The 18,367-nt window shown below is 39.6% G+C and overlaps 1 protein-coding gene across 2 annotated transcripts in view; it reads right to left on the bottom strand.

Moving 5' to 3' along the window:
• Positions 1-3,801: 3,801 nt before the first annotated feature.
• RAB31 (RAB31, member RAS oncogene family) overlaps positions 3,802-18,367 on the bottom strand; it is a 67,557-nt gene continuing 52,991 nt past the window's right edge. For both annotated transcript variants that reach the window (XM_055799593.1, XM_055799594.1), the window contains exon 7: positions 3,802-8,123. In XM_055799593.1, coding sequence (XP_055655568.1) covers positions 8,026-8,123 — 98 coding nt within the window. In that variant the 3' untranslated portion in view covers positions 3,802-8,025. The remainder of the gene's footprint in view (positions 8,124-18,367) is intronic.

The raw sequence follows: 18,367 nt of genomic DNA, 5'->3' as shown, positions 1-18,367 counted from the left end.
ACCTATTTCCCCTCCAGAAATTACACCTCCTAAAAACGTTAAAAAAAGACTGTGGTGAAAACACTTATTAAAAAAAGACATTTCCTTTTCTGGTTTCTCTGTCATGAGGAAACAAGTTTATCTGTTGAGAGCCCTTTCATAGAACATTATGAGTTCATATTTCCAGCACATCTCAGAAGCCTCCTTTGTATTCCAAACTGCCAAGAAACTGAGTCACCTCTATTAGAAATGTCAGCTGCTAGTAAGGCTTCTGCTCCTCCTTACTGAGACTATGGGCAGAACCATTGTGGTGTCGAAGGCTATGCCATGGGGGAAGAGCTGGTTAGATGCCAGGAGGTGGTTCAGATTGCCACCTTGAAAGCAAATTTTCCCCAAGAACCAGGAATGACCTACAGAGTGTGGTAAAACTCAGAGGACAAATGGTATCTCTAAAGGGAATGGTGCCAGGAAAGCTATTTTGTTTCAATTTGGGTTTCTGACTGTCTCAAGAAATAGCACAGAAAATTTAAGTCTTTATTTTTAATGTCCTTTCTGAGGGCTCTTACTAGATTCCTGCTACATGTTTTATGTTTTTTTAGTCAGTACCTGCAGTGCAAAATTGTCCCACATGATGAGTGATGAACACAGGAACTTGGATATTTGATAGTCATTCTAGGTTTGCTAATGACTTGATTTTTTGCAGAGCTAGAATATTGGAAAAGGATTTTGAAATGCACTGTCGTCCAGGTTGCATCCATTGCTCTTCCTTGCTAAACCTCTGTGAAAACTCCCAACATATTTGTCAGCAAAGCAGCCAGCTTCTTTGAAGATGACAAGAAGCAGGGATTTCTTTTATAAGGTGCTTAACCCACATTTCAACCCTATTAAACAAGTGAAGAGAAACTGTTACTATCCTCTTATTTTTTATTTAAGTCAGTAACAGCAATGCTATTGCTTGCCCCCCAAGACATGTTATATTGACAAAGAGGAAGGAACGTGTTGTTCATTTTCCTCAAGGGCATCTCAGACATGTAAGCCAACTTCCTTATTGATTGGTACTTGTCAATATGTAATCAGAAGCATAAGGATTGTATGTCTTTTAGTCCGTAACAGATCATTTCCCCAGAATACTCTACTTGCTGTAGGGGAACAGGGATGTAGTTGTTAGGTATTTATCTTCTTATTTAAACATGTATTTTACTGTCATGGAGGGCACAGGCATGGCCCTGACTCGGTAAAATTAATGTGAATTAAATGGACTTCAGGGGAAATGCATTTTTGTTTTCTAAAATTCCCATAGTGTGGCAATCAGAACGGTTGAGTGTTTAATCATAAATAAGGTGTGTCTCAAAGAACTTTTGACAGATGATAGGGAAGATAAAGCTTGGATTCTCAGGGAGGTTTTGAGAAAACAAGGTCAGTACTTTTCAAAGAAAGCTTTTTCTTTTTTTTTTAATACTTCAGGGAGTCTCAGGGATAAAAATGATTTCTGGCTGGAGTAATTTAACAGCCAGAACAAAGAAATCCTTCCCAAGCTGATAAACATTTAATACCTAACCAGAAGCCTCAAAATTCTCCTCCACACTAGTGCTAGAGTTTTCTGCACTGAATAATGACATCTTATTAAAATCTTGTTAATTGGTGTGGCACTAAATGCAAGTTAGTACAGGTCTCCTACACTTCAGGTTCTGCCAGTGTACTATCTTCAGGTTTTCACAACTGTGTTGCAAAATAATTTCAGTAATGCTTCTACACCATATCTATTGAAAACACAGTGATTATGAATGCTAATATTATGAGCCTGTCTTCATATTTCTACAAAATACACGACAGTGGTAGGTGATAATTCAAACTAATGTGCATCAAGACCCACTTGGTAGTATCAGAAATACATAAATTTTGCAATAGGGACTCTTAATTGAAAGAGAAGAAACCCATCTGACAGATTTTTCAGACACAAAAAAGGCTGCGTTTTGCTACGTTATGCTATTACTTATTCCTGCTCATCCTAACCTGCTAAATGTGATCAACCATTGATTTTACAGTTTCTAGTAAAGATTCTTACTTTTTACAGTGAGAGAGCATTTATATCAAGCAATTAATTTACCCCTGGTCCAGCTGTTGAAAAATAGATTTAATCAAAAGCAGATATTATTAATGGTCAAGAACCCCATTACACATGAATGCATCCTATCGGTGATGCTGAGTCCTTAGGGAGTAACCTGCACCAAATTAACGGAGGCATTTGCACAAATGCTTTCAGCCAGTCATTCCTCCCATGAGTGTTTTAATACTTTTAAGAAAACTACTTTGTAGCCTCGTGTAAAACAACATTGAAGGGGAAAAAAAAACCCCATCCTGACCTCACTGTTTTCCTTTCAGGGAAAGGAGGCATTTCACAAACGTGGTAGTAGTCTAAACACTTTTGCAGATTTGGTGAGGGGGTGGAGGTATGAAGTAGTTACATGGACTATTTCATCAGCCTTGCTGTCCTGATGACAGGGGATCACACCAGGGTGTCCTGCGATGCATTTTGCAGAAAGACTGAAGCCACAGTCGTGAAGATTTTGAAGGCCAAAATGTCAAATACTTTTCCTTAAGTACCCCAAGACACAACCTTCAGTCTTCAAAAGGAAAGCAGATTTATTTTCCAGCAGAGATGTATTTCCAGCTCCTCTCATTGCTAAACTCAACTCTAAACTAAGCTAAAGCACTACAAGAACAAGCTTCCGAGCCACGTAAAACATCCCATTGACAATGCAGTGACTGATCCATTGAGGGGCACAACTCTCTTTCCACACTAAAAGGAAAAACGGTGTTTGCTTCTGACTTCCCAACACACTGATAATAGTTAGGAGAGGCTTACTTAGGCTTTCCTTGAAGTAAGTACATCACCTCTTACAGTTTATGGTTATGTACCTGGGTTCATTTTTATTTATGCATAGCTAGAGATAAGACACATAGTTTTTTCAATACAATTAGAAATGCTTTAAAGCAGGGAACAGATCCTGCCAGGTAACTCCAAGCAGTAACTAAACTCACAACCCTTTGTAATCCCTGTCTAATCCCCCTTGAAATACTGGTTTCTCCTTACAAAGAGAAATGGCGTCTGTGGTATTATTTGAATTACAGTGCTTCTTGTGTACTGTTGTGCACTGAAGTTATCATAGTAATTAGAAAAGCCTTACTCAAAAGCCTGTTTTTCCTTAAAAAAACTCCAACCCTTTATTCCTCACAGTTGTGGTAACAACTTTGAAAATATGACCTAGACAGTGCAAAAAACTTCTGGTGAATTTAAAGACATCTTGAAACAATAGCACTAAGAGGTATGAAATACTGCATACTTCTTAAAGGAGTGTTAATTCTCAACTCCTGAAGACAAGTTTGAGGGATATAAAGTAAGGGGGGAAAAATTAAAAATAAAAACATACAAAAGAGAAAGTGTCTTATGAGCCATACTAGGTATGATTGCTATTCAGAGCAAGTGGTAACTGTAAGCTCACTTTCTACTGATAGCTACACTTCTAAATTTCCAAGCTGATACCGGCTCACTCGGGTACTTCTCTTGTAATGGATAAATCAAATAACTTAACAAAGGGATTTTCAGATAATCTTTTTCTGTTTTTTCAAAGTTCACCTGCACTGCAGGATCCTCTAGGAATACATCCAGTTTCTGCTAAAAAGCCAGCCACACACATTTCAAGCAGGATTTAAATCCCAGGTAAGCAATCCAGACTGCAGACAGCCCTTTTTCAAGAGAAGATGATGTGAAAAATAGGACCTATTTTGTTCTACTTTATTGAGACCAGAGACATCCCCAAATCAGAGGTATTTAAAACATTTATTAGCGTTAATCATTGTAGGTTAAATAAAACACAAAAACTACATTTTAGGGCAAAAAATATTACTAGGTATGATACAATTAATGTGTAAAACAGAAGGTAAAGTATTAACAGATTGCAGCATCCCATACGTGAAGCGAGTGGGTCCAGCCCAGTCAAAGCCCTTATATAAAAAAACCAGAGGAAAAGTACTTAACAGGTGATTTTAAACTGACAATGTATCACTTTGGTTTAAATAATTAAGGGTAGGATAGTAAAATATATCATCATTGTACTAAAAAAGTCTGATTATAGTCAGAGTGCTCACATGTATAATCTAATCATGCTTATTACCACATGCCATGAAGGGTTAGTGAAGACAAGGGACGACAGGTAACTTTTCTAGGTAACCACACAGACCCATGTTCCATTGTAGCACTGTAGATAGACCTGCTGTACCATGAACAAAAATAATACTTCTTTCTTCTTTTCTTTTTTCTTTTTTTCAGCATCACTTTATTACTTGCGTCTCAATTCTTGGATAACAATGGTCTTTTTTAGATTTCTCAGTCTGCAAGGTGAACTTTTTCTAGAATATGCCATTTTCACGCATAAGAATGGCAAGTCAACAATTGTACCTACATGTATCTCCGTCTTCTTGCTACCTTTGATCCGTAACTATAAGTTCATAAAGGTGAAATGAACATTAACAAAAAATGTACTTACAGAATACAATGTGCAGTATATGAGAACCAGACATAGTGAAAAAACACTACATGTCAGCATAACAATATAAAACTGTACTTATATACACACACATATGCCGAGCATATATGAAAACCAGTTCCTTCATAATCTTATTTTTAAACTAGTTCATGACAAGCCAGAAAAGCAAGTCACCCACAACTGGACAGTCACAGTCTTGAGTCACGGTGCAAACAAGCTCCACCAAATATCCTTGGCACTGCAGCCTATGCCTCGGTCCTGCTGCCAGCTCTCTTGAGAAAACCAATTATGGACAAATCCAGCACCAGCTGGCCAACCTAGAACTGCAGCGTTATTGTTATTATTATTGGTTTATTATTATTATAACAGATCAGCTACAGAGTCAGATGCTCCTGTACAGTAATCCAGCTTTTCACCAGCCATTAACTATTAAGGGGAATTCTGGTTGTTGCTGCTGAAGCATTTGACTCAGAGTTTGGGGTTTTTTTGTATGTAGTTTTTCTGGCTGTTTACGAAGGGTGGTGGCACTATCCAAGCAACACAGGCAATAAAATGAAAAAGAAATTATGAATTTTGCATTTGAAAATAAAAAGTGTAAAAAAAAATAATTGTAAAAACAAACCATTTCCCCATTTGAAGAGGCATGGTAAAGCTGCACTTCAGCTTTGATGAACAGCGGAGAGACAACGTCATGGTCAAAGGCGAGCCCTGTCTTCAAACAAAACGCGAGCAGCTCTACACAGCATAGCGGCCTGTTATTTTTTCTACCTGTGACTTCAGAGTTCCCTACTAACTCTCCATAAGCTCCCCGTAACCCAAATCTCAAGAACGTGTATGATCAGAATCCTTATTAATTTAAATATTTTTCTTGACTAAAAGCAGAAAAAGGTGATTTAGATTTGGTCCACCAAATGCAAAAATACCTTTGAGCCTACTTAGCCAGCATTTGAATTTTAAAATCTGCCATAGATCCATTGTAACAACTTCCAATTTTAAACTACTTTAGCATATAACTCATAAACCTGTTCTGATTCACAAACAGCTCAACAGCAGCTGAGAGAGCTGGTTTTTCAGAACAACATCCCATACAGATCAGCATCAATTGCCATGCAATTCTAGCATAAATTAAGAGTATACAAGGTACTTGCAGAATTGTCTTACAAAGCCTTCAGACATCTCAAGTAGGGTTTAACGAGGTTTGAGATGTCACATTAGGAAAAAAAAAAAAAAAAGAAATACGCCAAAAGATTTATGACAGCTTAAAAATCAGTTATGGATGACTAACTAGACATTGAACTAAAATTTATGGCACCTTTAGAAACATGGGTTCAATCTCAACCTTATTTTCTTGGTAACACATCTACTTTTACTGGGTTTTATTTAGGAAGAACCAGATCTCTTGCAGTATTGGGTCATAGATCCCATAAATTATATGAATCTGTGATGTTGGTAAGTTTGATATTTCTTCAGTGCTGCAGGCTGGGTTAACCTCTCCCTCCACAGCCAGGTAAAGGAGCCAGGCACCCCTGGCAGACTTGCTTGTACTAGGACGGGATGAAATGTTACCTGAAAGAGCCTGTCTCCCTCCTCACCTATCAACAATGATGACTGCTGAATTTTCACTTAACGCTGGACTACCTGTAAGATTGTTGCTGCAATGAAGCAGCGATGAAGATCTCATACCAGCACAGGTGACAAGAAAGTTGACCTGCAATACCCTTTCTCATAGTTGCTGTCTGAGTCTGTGTATTATCTGAGGGCGTATTTTCAAGCATGAGTGCTTTCAAAGGAGTCCAAAATATGGGGAAAATGGATTATATGTGAAAAAACAATGCAGTTTAAGACTCTTAGATGAAGCCCAGTAGAATGTTTCTCACCCGTAACTACTTCAAGCTCTCTGAAGATAAAGAAACCTTCCCATTGATTTAATCTGGCTCTGTTTCAAGCCCTGATAATTACTGCCATTTTATCAAAGCAATCTCACAACCAAGCAATGAAGTCAGGGGGAGGTTTTGTATAAACACAGAAACCCAGCTCTAGCCTGCCTGTTCATAACTTATTGTGGAAAGTTGTTTTTCCCTTTCGTTTGCTCTTCCTAAGTCCCCCAATAAATGTGCAGCGAGGTTAATTTTCCTCAGAAGAGAACAAATTAATATTGGGAAATGCAGGCTAGATTTTGGTTTTGAAGCCTGCGTTTCTCACCCTAGTTCCCATTTCCAAAGAAACTGATGAAATGATAAATTTTTATTTTATCATCTCAGTCACACACATTTGTAAAAAAATGGAAGTGGAGAATGCATACAGTTTTACATTATTTCTAGTTCATAACCACCTATTGGATTTTTTTTCTACACTGTGTTTTCAAGTGCCTCAGGCTTCAAAGGTATCACGTAGTGGCTCCTCCCTACTGCATCCCCACACAAGTGAGGAGACCACTCCACAAATTCACAGAATTGCATTTGTGAAGCAACGTTCTGGTTTCTTTTATTAGATTCCAGCCTTTAACCCCAAATTATATTGTGCTCTTTAAAGCTGTTTTTGTACAGAAATATCATCCTTCCAACTTGAAGACTTCTCTGTGTGCAACAGTGAGACCATGAGGAGTGCAGCACTGGCCCCCTCTTCTACAAATCAAGGAAGCGGCACCTTCGAGCAGAGACAACATTGGACAGGGGCACAGACTTGGAGGAAATCTGGTAAGCAGTTGAGATTAAGCTGGCGTTTGCGTTCTTTTTACAATTTCAGTAATTAACGAAGCTTACAACCTGGAAAAGGAATCAATTCAGGCAAAGCACAGTTGGCTGCATCTTCACTTCTTTCCAGAGCAGACTGGAACTGCACGGGTCCAGCAGTCTCCTTCATGACAACTCCTTCTTTCACATACACAGCACCTCCTGACACAGATTTTGATTTCTAGCCTGTAAAAATTGCAACCGCTCATCCTTTGGATCAATTTTTTTTCTAGTTAGCAAATTCAGTACATTTCTTGCTGATTTTTACTGAAAGTACGAGATGAAGCTACAGATTTAGAAAAATACTAAAGCAAAGTCCAGCCAGAAAGATGGCAGAAAACCTGTAAGCCCAATTTCAGGTTTTAAAGGGTTTTTTCCACTCTATTATTACAGAGAAAACTCTGAAAACATGCCAAGTCCACTTTGCAATGTAAGAAAAGAAGTTTTTGTAGTAAATCTAAATTTTATATATAAAAGGATCTTTTTATGAAAAAAAAAAAAGAACAATCATTGGTTTAAACAAAGAATTGGAGCACTTTGAAATTGTAATTTTGACAGGGTATTTGAGAGGATTTTCCAACTAGGATTTGCAAATTCCCTTTGAAGTAAAGCTTTCTGCTTTTGGTCCTTGCATTATTGCTCTTGGGAAGTACTGAAACTACCGCTTTCAAGATAAGGAGCCACTTCACTGGGATCAGGAAGTCCATTCTCGGTGAAAAAAGCAAATGGTGCTGTTTTTCAAGTAAATCTAAAAACATCAAGCTGGGTCAGCAGCACCGCCTACCCGTCTGTGAAGTCTGCTTTCCAAGTTTGATTGCTCCATTGTTACTGTTTTCATGAGGATCTAAGGGTGGAATTTGTCGGCCTGAAACACACAAGGAGACACTGAATTACATTTTCCTGTAGTAACAAAACATGCAGATAACAGAATGATTTAGCTTCTGTAAGAATTAGATCTGTGAAACTTCACCAGAAAACAACTGCCCCCTGTGTACCTTGAATCCATCCCCTTTCATCCTGCTTATGAAAGAAGATTCTCACATTTAAAAAAATGCATGAAATACAACTATCGAGCATGCATGCAGTACACTGAAATTATGTTATCCATGTATTTTTTAAAAAATAGTTATCTTATTGAGCACCTTACAAGTAAGAATGAGAAAATTCTTGGCTTTCTCCTAATTCCTCTTAAATGTAATGGTGCTAGTTTAATGAGATCTTGGCTGTCCTAAATCTGCACAGCGTTTAGTCCTTGTACACTTGAGTTTTACAAAGCACTGTAACTAAATACATGCTGCCTATACTTGAAAAACAAATCTGTTCTTTTCATTTAATCCCCGCCTCCTTTGAGGGGGTACCATGTCTTTGCAGTTGACAGCTTTCATTACTTAACACAACCCCCCAACCCTCCTGACTTTTTAATCATCTTATGAGGTGATTATTTTAAGTGTTTGAGAGAATTTCAGCCATTACAGGAGAGCCCGAGATTTTTCCCAGGGGCAGAAGGCACTGCTCCAACTGTGTGTCCTTTTAGTACTCCTGCATCTTTTGTCTAACTGGCTTCCTACTCATGCACAAAACAGTGCGTGCTTAATAAAAAGAATTATAAATGGAAAACCAAGATCCTCCCAGGTTCAATCTGTCCTCTGTCTCTGGTGTGGGTCTGGCTTTTCCATTAAACACACTGTGTGATCTCTCCATCAGTATCTTGGAGAGCTTACAGTCACGGTAACGTACTTTCTCATTACCTTGTGGATCTCCTGGAATTTTTTTCTCAAGTTGAGTCTACTTTCTATGAATTACTCCTGGGTTTACTTACTATTACTCATGTTAAATAACAAGAGTAAAATATTTAACATTTGTTTGTTATATGCCACTTTCAGAAAGCATAAAGTTCCTGTGAACAGCTCATCATAATCCAGGTGGATTTCACAGTTCAGATTTCCCCATTTAGTCAGAGCTCTCTCTTGCCAAATGTTCTATGAATTATGTACCTGTGTTGAAGCCCGAGTCCTACAAATTACTTGGGAGAGTGGTTATGGGAGGGTGAGGTAAAACGCATTCCAATGAAATCACACAGCAGAACTTGTCCCTAAAATACCTTTGCTCGAGACTATCAAAATCTCACCTTATTCAGGCAGTTCTGAACAGGTATCTTATACAACAAAAGTGTGACTTTTGAAGCAGATAATGTTGTGTGTTTGTACAACTGAATGAGAGGGGGGAAAATTCCTCACATTACTAAGCTAAGGATACTGGGTTTGGTCCAACAGGGTGAGACAGTTATCTTGAGGGCTGAAGCACGTATAAGCACCGACATTACAATACTACACAATATTCAGGTCATTAAAATATCAGCTTCACACCCTGCTTACAATCTGTTTAGGCTTCATGTTTGTAAGTGCCCTTCCAAACTAAAAATAAAAAGCAGACTGGATGGTTATAGACACAGATGTTAGATGCATTACTTCTGCTGGCTTTATTTGGAAACAAAGAGAATCCACTAATTCTTAAAACCCTATAAAGAATATGAAGAACACAGTATCTATGAGAGGCTTTCCAAGAAGGTAACACTGTCATGCAATTGTCGTAACAGTTGTTTCCCCCTGTTTTTCATTCAGTGTTTCATATTCCTTATGTGTTTCAAGTCTTTTCTACAGTACTCTTGATGTATATGTGAAGAAACAGGCAAATTTGTCTTTGGAACAAAAAACATGGCAGGCTTCAAGGTCAGTGAGCACCTTGTCCAGTTCAGACCAGGACACAATACACATTGTTAAGAATCACCTTGATTTTTTTCATTTCTCAAAATGATAAAAACCACATAGATAACAACTACAAATAACAAAGAGGAAAAAATCTCTAGACCTAATATTTGCCAATTAGTTATTCTGGCCTTTGATCTTAAGTACCGTTTGTCATTAACTAGCCATGTTTTCCGCTGTTTGGATACCACTCCCACTCTGAATTCAATACAAGAAAATAAACCTTTAAATGGTCTAAACTTTTTTCAGATTTGAGAAATATTTTTTTTAGTGAGTTTTCTCTCACTTATGGCTCTTATGACCAGATTTATTAAACCATCAAGTTAAATCATTCTAGTTTTAGTAACAAGACTTATCCCAGCCCAAGCAGCTTTTATTATCTGATGCACAGTTGACAGGATTAACTCTCTTGGAGCACAAGACTCAGTCTAACACTTGACAACCTGCTCCACAGCAAATGATAGAGTGATTTTTCGCCAAGGTTCAGGGAAGTGAATAAAAATAATCAATCAGAAATCAGTTTGACTGATTGTCTCTCCCTGGGCCTCCTTGACAGCTAGTCTCGCAGCAGATGCTGTAACAGAAAAAAGGTTTAAGCAACAGCAGAACATTAAGGATGCACAGTGAAATGCTGAGCCTGCATCTACACTCCCTGCTTCTAAACCAGCTCAATCACTATTGCTACCTAAAAGCACTGCGATCATCTCATCTTGTCATTCAGCTCTTGATAAATACAGCTTCAATATTGCTGACACAAACACAAATATAGCTGGCACCGAGTCAGCATCAACAGAGGTCATAAAGTGAATTCATTTTAGAAAGTATATACTCATTTAAAACATATATCTCACTGGCATACATAGTCTCTGTTCCAGAGCAATAAAAAATACCTCTGTAATAGATAGCCTATAACATTGTTAATTTATGCTATTTCTTTCATCCAGTCCACATCAGAAAGGAATAGTAGTGCTTTGACATCCAGCCCTGCAATTCTCCTGCTGAAGAAATAAAAAGATTAAGACAATTCCTCTTCAAACCAAAGACTACTCTGTTAAGGCAGAATCAGCTCAAAAGGTCCATGAGAGACTGAACTCATCTGTTGCTTAACTTAAAGATGACAAACTAGACAACATATAGTCTTCTACCAACAGCACATCTTAGGATTACAGATAAAACGGTCAATCACATAGAGAAAAGCAGATGTGTGTATATTTATCTAAACTCTGCAGATGAACTAGTAAAATGAGGAGTTTAGGGATACACTATTACTGTGACAGTATGAAAGATTCATATAGTTCCCATTACTGATATTACTATGGAGTGAGATGCTCTGACTGCAATTTAAAAATTAGATTTTGCACTTGCATTAATTAAATATCTGATTATATACTTCAGTTTCATTTCATTAATGTTCACACCATGTTTCACAGATTTTGTGCAACAAAACTGTCTGTAACCTCTGCACATTCATGCTGATGTCTTGGGGTCCTCCATGATCTCATCTCAGTAAACACACCAGGGTGTGTAAAATAGTGTCACAAGATACTGCTCAAATGTGGGGGTTACAGAAATTGTCACAGTTCTGAACCACCCAGGTTGACAGGTGAGAAGCACTACATCAATTGCATCTCCTTTCTGGCACGTTTGAGTTGGGCCAAGACAGTCCAGATGAAGGTCAGAGTCTTCTCCAATGCCTGGCAGAGTTCCAACTCCTGCTATTGAATCTGAGATTTGTTAAAGAGATTAATCAGCACTCTGGGAGTTGCTGTTCTGAGAGTGCCAGAGGCAAAGAGGTTGTGAAATGGGAGGGTGGGACAAGAGATAAACAAAATGGAAAGGGAGAAAAATGAAAACTGGAACAGGGAAGCATCAGAGACAGCAGGGACTGGGTGAAAACTCTGCAAGTAGAACTTGAAGAAAGGCAGATGGGCATTGCTCTGCTGCAGCTGGAAGCAGGATGTATCATCACAGCAAAAGAATCTGCCCTCCTCGTTCCTTTTTGAATGTGATGCTCCAGTTGCAAGCCGAGACATCCATTAGCTCAGAAAAATCAGGCTTGGAGTGGAGCTTTTTGGTTTGTTTTTTTTTTTTTAACATGAAACTAGTTTCATCACTGACCTGTACGAGACTGCATGAACAGCTGGAAACAGCCTTAAAGCTGAGCATAAGGAAAAAAAACCCCACAAGTGGTTACCATGCTGACAAAGGGACAAACACAACAGTGCATTGAACAAATACTTGTCTACTGTGGAAACAGACCGTGATGTGATCAACCTGAGCTGGCATATCCACGTTAAGTCAAAAGTTCAAAAGAACCACACAGTCCTACCACCTAACACAACTACAACAATTCTGCTAAGGGCATAAAAAGCAAGACATCACAGTGCTGCACGGTGGCATTCTGCACATTTCTCCCATGTGTTCTCTTCCTGAAAATCAGGTACAACTTGATTTTTTTAGGAGGCTGGAGGAAGGGGATATTTTCATTAGTGCAGAATGTGAAATTCATTTCACACTGCCCCAGAGCAACAGACTAGCAGCTGCCACAGCTCTTATGGCTCACCTGAGCAAAGGCAGACAACAGCTATATAATGGCCAGAAACTCCTCCTAAAATTGCGAGCTGTGTCACAGCAAGGTAAACCCCTGCAAAGCATTGCTCTCTGTAGAACTCATTAATAAAGCACGGACATCTGTGAAGTTATGGCAGAACGAAGCAGCCACATCCCATCCAACAGTTTTGGCATTTGGGTACAAGACTTTGTGCACGTGTAGGGCTTAAGACAGGCACTCTTACCTCCCCAAATACTTTCATCCTTTGAAACTGGTTTCACTGGTATTCTACAAGTTCCCCACATCTCTCACATAGATTATAAAGCTTGGCCCACTGGTCAGTCTCTAGTTTCTTTTCCTCTCCCATACTCGCAGTGGGGCAGGATTTCCCCAATTTACAGATATGACTGCTGTTTACTTCATGTTGTAAGTTTACATGCAAGGTAATGCATATTTACAATAAAGGATATTGCATAACTAAACGTAGTTAACTTGCAATTCTGTTAATACTCCTAATAGCATACCTAACAGCATCTCCATGCAAGAAAATAAAGCCTTTTTTTTCTTAAGCAAAAGCACAGATTGCTGAAATTGAAGTTCTTGCTAGGAGCAGCAGAAATACAACTAGATTTTGCTCATTTAATTAAAATCTGCAGAAAAAAAATATGTAAATTTTACAGGCACCAAAGTAAACCACAGAATTCCTAGTAACTTTAATTACTAAGAGATCCAACCTTGATTTGAGGTCCTGCTGTAATTAACATTGGGCTGTTTCGGCTTATTTACTAGCTTATGTTGAAGAGCTCTCCCCTATGGTTGGAGAGAAATTCAGGACCTCGTAAGTTTAACTTTAGGAGTAGTCCAAAGGCCAGTAACTTTTGCTTTATTCATTAAAATTTGAAAGCAAGAGAAGAACTAATACTAGAATACAGGGAGCATAAACTGTAAAGAATATAATGTCAAACATAAGTTAGGGCAATGTTTTTCCATCCTCTCACAGGGTGTCAATTATGAGCTTGGGCTCAACAACCCTACAAAATGTCAGTTATGAGCTTGGGCTGCCTTAAAAATGGTGTATGTGAACTGCTTCATAATATAAACATACTTGCTTCTCTTAAAACGTCTTTCATAGACCTCTTCAAAGTAGTTCACAGATATCCGCAGATCAGCAGATAAAGGATGAAAACTCATCACTCACAAAGCTTGAAAATTGCCCATCTGCAATTCCACCCATCCAAGTCTATCCGAGTCAGTGCAAACATTGAGCATTTGCTGGAAATGATCCCTCCCCATTCCACAGACAGACATGTCACACATTCCTCTCTAGTTTGCCCAGTATGCAACTGGTTAAACTATAAACTGTAGAGACTGGGTTTGTTTTTCTTTTTTCATTTTTGTTTGTTTTTTTTTTTTTTAATCTCCCAGTATTTCTAGGAAACAAGTATTTGGGTTACATTAAATATTCAATATATGAGCTACCGGCAAGGCATCAGAAAATCAATAGCTTCATACATTTATAACTGAGCATTTACCATATGAAAGGTTGTATCCCGAGTCAGAAACTCTCTGCTCTTTTCAGGAAGCCTTGCCTAGCAAGAACATCCTTATCTGGATTTTTAAACATCAGCCTGTCTCTCATAGAAACAGCATCAGTAAGACCTAGTGTGCTAACAGCTCTTTACACACTTTCTGTAGAGTGATTCTGATAATCTTACTTGCTTCCCTCTCACCATTGACGAAAGATGCTAAAATGCTTCAATCTTGTCCCCTTTGGTAGCACACTAACCTCCAATGCCCAGAGAAGCTGTGGATGCCCCATCCCTGGAAGTGTTCAAGGCCAGGCTGGATGGGGCTTTGAGCAACCTGGTCTAGTGGAAGGTGCCCTTGCCCACTGCAGGGGGGTTGGAACTAGGTGATCTTTAAGGTCCCTTCCAACCTAAACCATTCTACGATTCTATGATTTGCCAGACTAAAAAAAAAGTAATAATTGTGTGCCCATAGTTTATTTTTTTTGTTTAGGCACATGTTTGTTTCATATTTCACTTGGCTATGTATTCTTCAGCAGCTTACTTATCCTGCCACCTGTTTACCTTTGGACCTACTGATACAGACTAGTGTTAACCTGGGAGGTACAGTCTCGGCATGGCTTTTACGTAATCTTCTCTTTCCTGTCTGGGGCACCTTCATGCCCAGGGTAACAGGCAATACACACAGGCTGCAGAGAAACAGCTGGGTGCGTACTAGATTTGAGTAAGGTAACAAAGGCTTATTTGAATTGTTAAATGAACAGGTGTCTGACAATTACAAGGGTGTGATTGCTATTAAATGACAGTACACTTGGGGCAGCTTGTTTAGTCACTGAAAATTAAAAAAGTTTTAACGGGCAAGCTGCCTTCCCAGGCACAAGCAGTGGTCAGCGGACCAAAGCCCCATGACCAAGAAGGGGTAATACAGAACTGGTATGACCTCCTGCACAGACACAATTTTATACTGTATTATACTGCTATTGTATAATACATTCCTGGAATTTTTGCTGCTGCTGCTGAAGTATAAACCAGTGACAAGGAGCTGCTGTGCCTATGATTCTTCTAAGGCTCAGAATAAAAAGTTAATAACATTTGGTCCTATAAACACTCGGCTTTTAAACTACTGGAACATGAGAAAAACCACTATAATGTTAAGCGCTTTTTACATCAAAAACCTTTCAAGAAAGGCACTAGGAAAAATTTAGCCCAAGTGGGGAATATACAACTGTACTAAAAATATTATTTTCTTGTTTACAGAGAAAACAGCCACGTGATGTTTCACAGTCACAGCAAGCCTTCAGTAAGGCAGTGCTAAATGTAACCAGGGTAAGTGCAGTGGCTTGCCATCTGAAATCACAGGGGTACAACAATCAGCCAGGAGCTGCATCCCATTACGCAACTCGGTGAAAACTCTCCGGCACAGAGAACACAGACTTGGCTGACTCTTGTGCACAGTCTGCTTCCTCAGCCTTATTCATATGAGTACACTGACGGCAGAGTCCCTCTCCTGCCAGTTTGCCTCACCTTCAAAAAATCAGAAACTGACTAATTCTAGTCTTTCACATCTTGTATTTTCCTGAGAAGAATTAAGGACAACGGATTTGTGTCGAGACTGTTATTAAGACATCCCTCAAAGCAGTCAAATCCTCAAACCCTGAGAGAAACTTATTGTAAAAAAATTGTTTAAAAACAGTGTCATATAATAACCTGACAAATGAAGTGAACTGTCTGTAATCTCTATAATTTTTCCAAGATTTATCTGGTTGTCAGCAAAACATCCCAGTTCCCCTTTTATGTTCCACCTTTTTTATATCATTATGTCAAGTAAGTTCTTCCCATTATACTATTCCACTCCGTTTACAACATTTTCCCTGGAAAAGAGACAGTTGCTAGACACCTTAGGAAGCAAAAATGATTATGTTAAAATACCCCTGGGAAATGAAAAGCATAAGCAAGCAGGAGGCAATTTTCTCAGCTAAATTAAAATGTAGCCTACCCTTTCTGTTTGGGGTATCAATTTCAAGAAGGTTTTTAATGGAGAAATTATCCATGCATGTTGGAATACGCTTCCAAATCTAGGCTGTAAAACAGCCAACACAGTCTACCTACAAGATCCAAGGTAAACAGAAGTTGTTGTGTCCCTGGTCAGAGGACGGGGAGCTGCACCATGCCCTTCTACAGCAGCACAAAGAGAAGGACACGAACTGTCAGGCAGTGTGAAAGGCAAACTAAAGCTGCAGCATGACTTCTAGGGCACCGCACAAATAAAATTAGTCAACAGGGAAGGAGACATGGCCACAGAAGGACTTCATACACTGAAAAGGCAGAAATGCTGCCAGGCAAGTTAGCCATAGCCAGACTTTTCTGGAAACTGCACAAAGACTGAAGTGGTATCAAGCATCCCAAAGTTATCCCTGCCCTCTGCCCAGTCACAATCATGCTACTTAATTCTCCTGCTAATTAAGCGTTTTTCACTTGGTTTCCACTATGTTTCTATAAACGTACACTACCAACTCTCTCCTTTCTCTCCACTGAGTATTTGATAAGGTCACGAGAACATTCACTGAGACCAAATATTTCTATATATAGAAATAATTGCCTGTGGAATTAAGTGCACTTGCCTGGGTATCTAGTTCATACTAAACTGAACTTAGCTGATTTTCATTTATTATATCCATTATTAGGGACAGTGTATGCTGCCAGCTGCAGCATTGCCTATCAAAGACAGAAACTAATTATCTAATTACATGGCAAGGATGTGCTCCTCCTCAAGAACATTCACAAACATCAGACGCAGACAATCAGTAAACTGTCACAAGAAAGAACCGGTTCCTCCAGACAGCCATGTCACACACTCCTTTTTTTAAAGGAGGTAAAAGAAAGGTGGCGTATTCTAGGAATATCAGTTCTCATTAACCATTTCAAAATACATCCCAGGCAAGTGAAGCAAACACTTGAGTAGGCCCCACCTCAGACAAAGTGTGGTAGATAATATGAGCGGATTATGAATATGTGAAATAAAATAAAAGACTTCAGGGAAATAAAGTGGAGTTTCTGGACTTGCTGTCTCCTAGGCCTCTGCACCCCAAAACAGGAATTCAGGGAAAGGAAGAACCACCAGTACTGGAAGAGGATGAGTCACAGAGCTCTTAAGAAATCTCAACCCATACAAGCCTGAGGATACAGAGTACAAGCCAATGCCACTGCAAAGCTGTTCCTTATCATCCCTATCTATTGGTTTTGAAAGGTTGTGGACAATGAGGGAGAATCCCTATGACTGAAGAAAGGTGAATGTTATGTTTGTCTTCAGAAAGGGCAGTGACAAGCCATGGATCTACAGGCTAGTTAGCCTCACTCTGCTTCCTGGGAAAATCACAGATCAAATAATTTCAGAAGCTGCTTCTGAGCACACAAAATGGAAGGAGGTGACCAGGACCAGTCAGCACGGACTTACCGAGGGCACACCATGTCCAGCCAACCTAGTTGCCCTAAGTAACAGTACAACTGGATCTGCGATTGAGGGAGAGCATTGGATGTTGTCTACCTTGACTTTAGCAAGGCTTCTGATACTTTCTCCTAGAGCATCCTGGTACATCCAAGCTGGGATATTATAGTCTAGATAGGCAGACAGCTGTGTGAAAAACTGGCTGGATCATCAGACTTAAAGGCCAGTGGTTAATAGCATGTATCTGTCAGTAGGCCAGTTACAAGTGAAGTACCTTGCTTAATACCTTTTATCAGTGTCCTGAAGGAGGAGAACATATGCATTCACTTCAGCCCTCAGATGATACCCAACTCAGGAGTGCATTCAATACCCTTGAGGGCAGGGCTGCTGTTCAGATCGCCTCAGGATGGGGCGGGGGGGGCGGGGGACACGGGGAGTAAAAATGGGACAACAGGAGCCTTATGTGGTTCAGAAATGACAAATGCCAAGTCCTGCTTGTGGGAAGGCAGAGCCTCTGGCTATGAGACAGGCTGGGGACTGGCTGCCCCGGAAGCAGCTCTGCCAAAAAAGACCTGAGGGCAGCAAGCTGAGCAGAAGCCAGCAGTGCACCCTGCAGCAAAGATGGCCAACAGCACCCTAAATCATACCAACCAGAGCCAAGCCAGTATATCAGGTGAGGTGGTTCTAGACAGTCTAACACAAGCTGAGTAATGTGTCCACTTCTGGGCCCCACAATACAAGAAAAACGTCAAACTGGCACAAGTTCAGAGGAGGGCCACCAAGACAGCCAGGGGGCTGGAGCGCTTGGCCTGCAAGGAGAGG

The sequence above is a fragment of the Falco peregrinus genome, chromosome 3 (genome assembly GCF_023634155.1).
Source record: "Falco peregrinus isolate bFalPer1 chromosome 3, bFalPer1.pri, whole genome shotgun sequence".
In the NCBI taxonomy this organism is placed as follows: domain Eukaryota; kingdom Metazoa; phylum Chordata; class Aves; order Falconiformes; family Falconidae; genus Falco; species Falco peregrinus.
The sequence above is the reverse complement of the archived record's forward strand: the minus strand, read 5'-3'. Positions and strand labels throughout refer to the sequence as shown.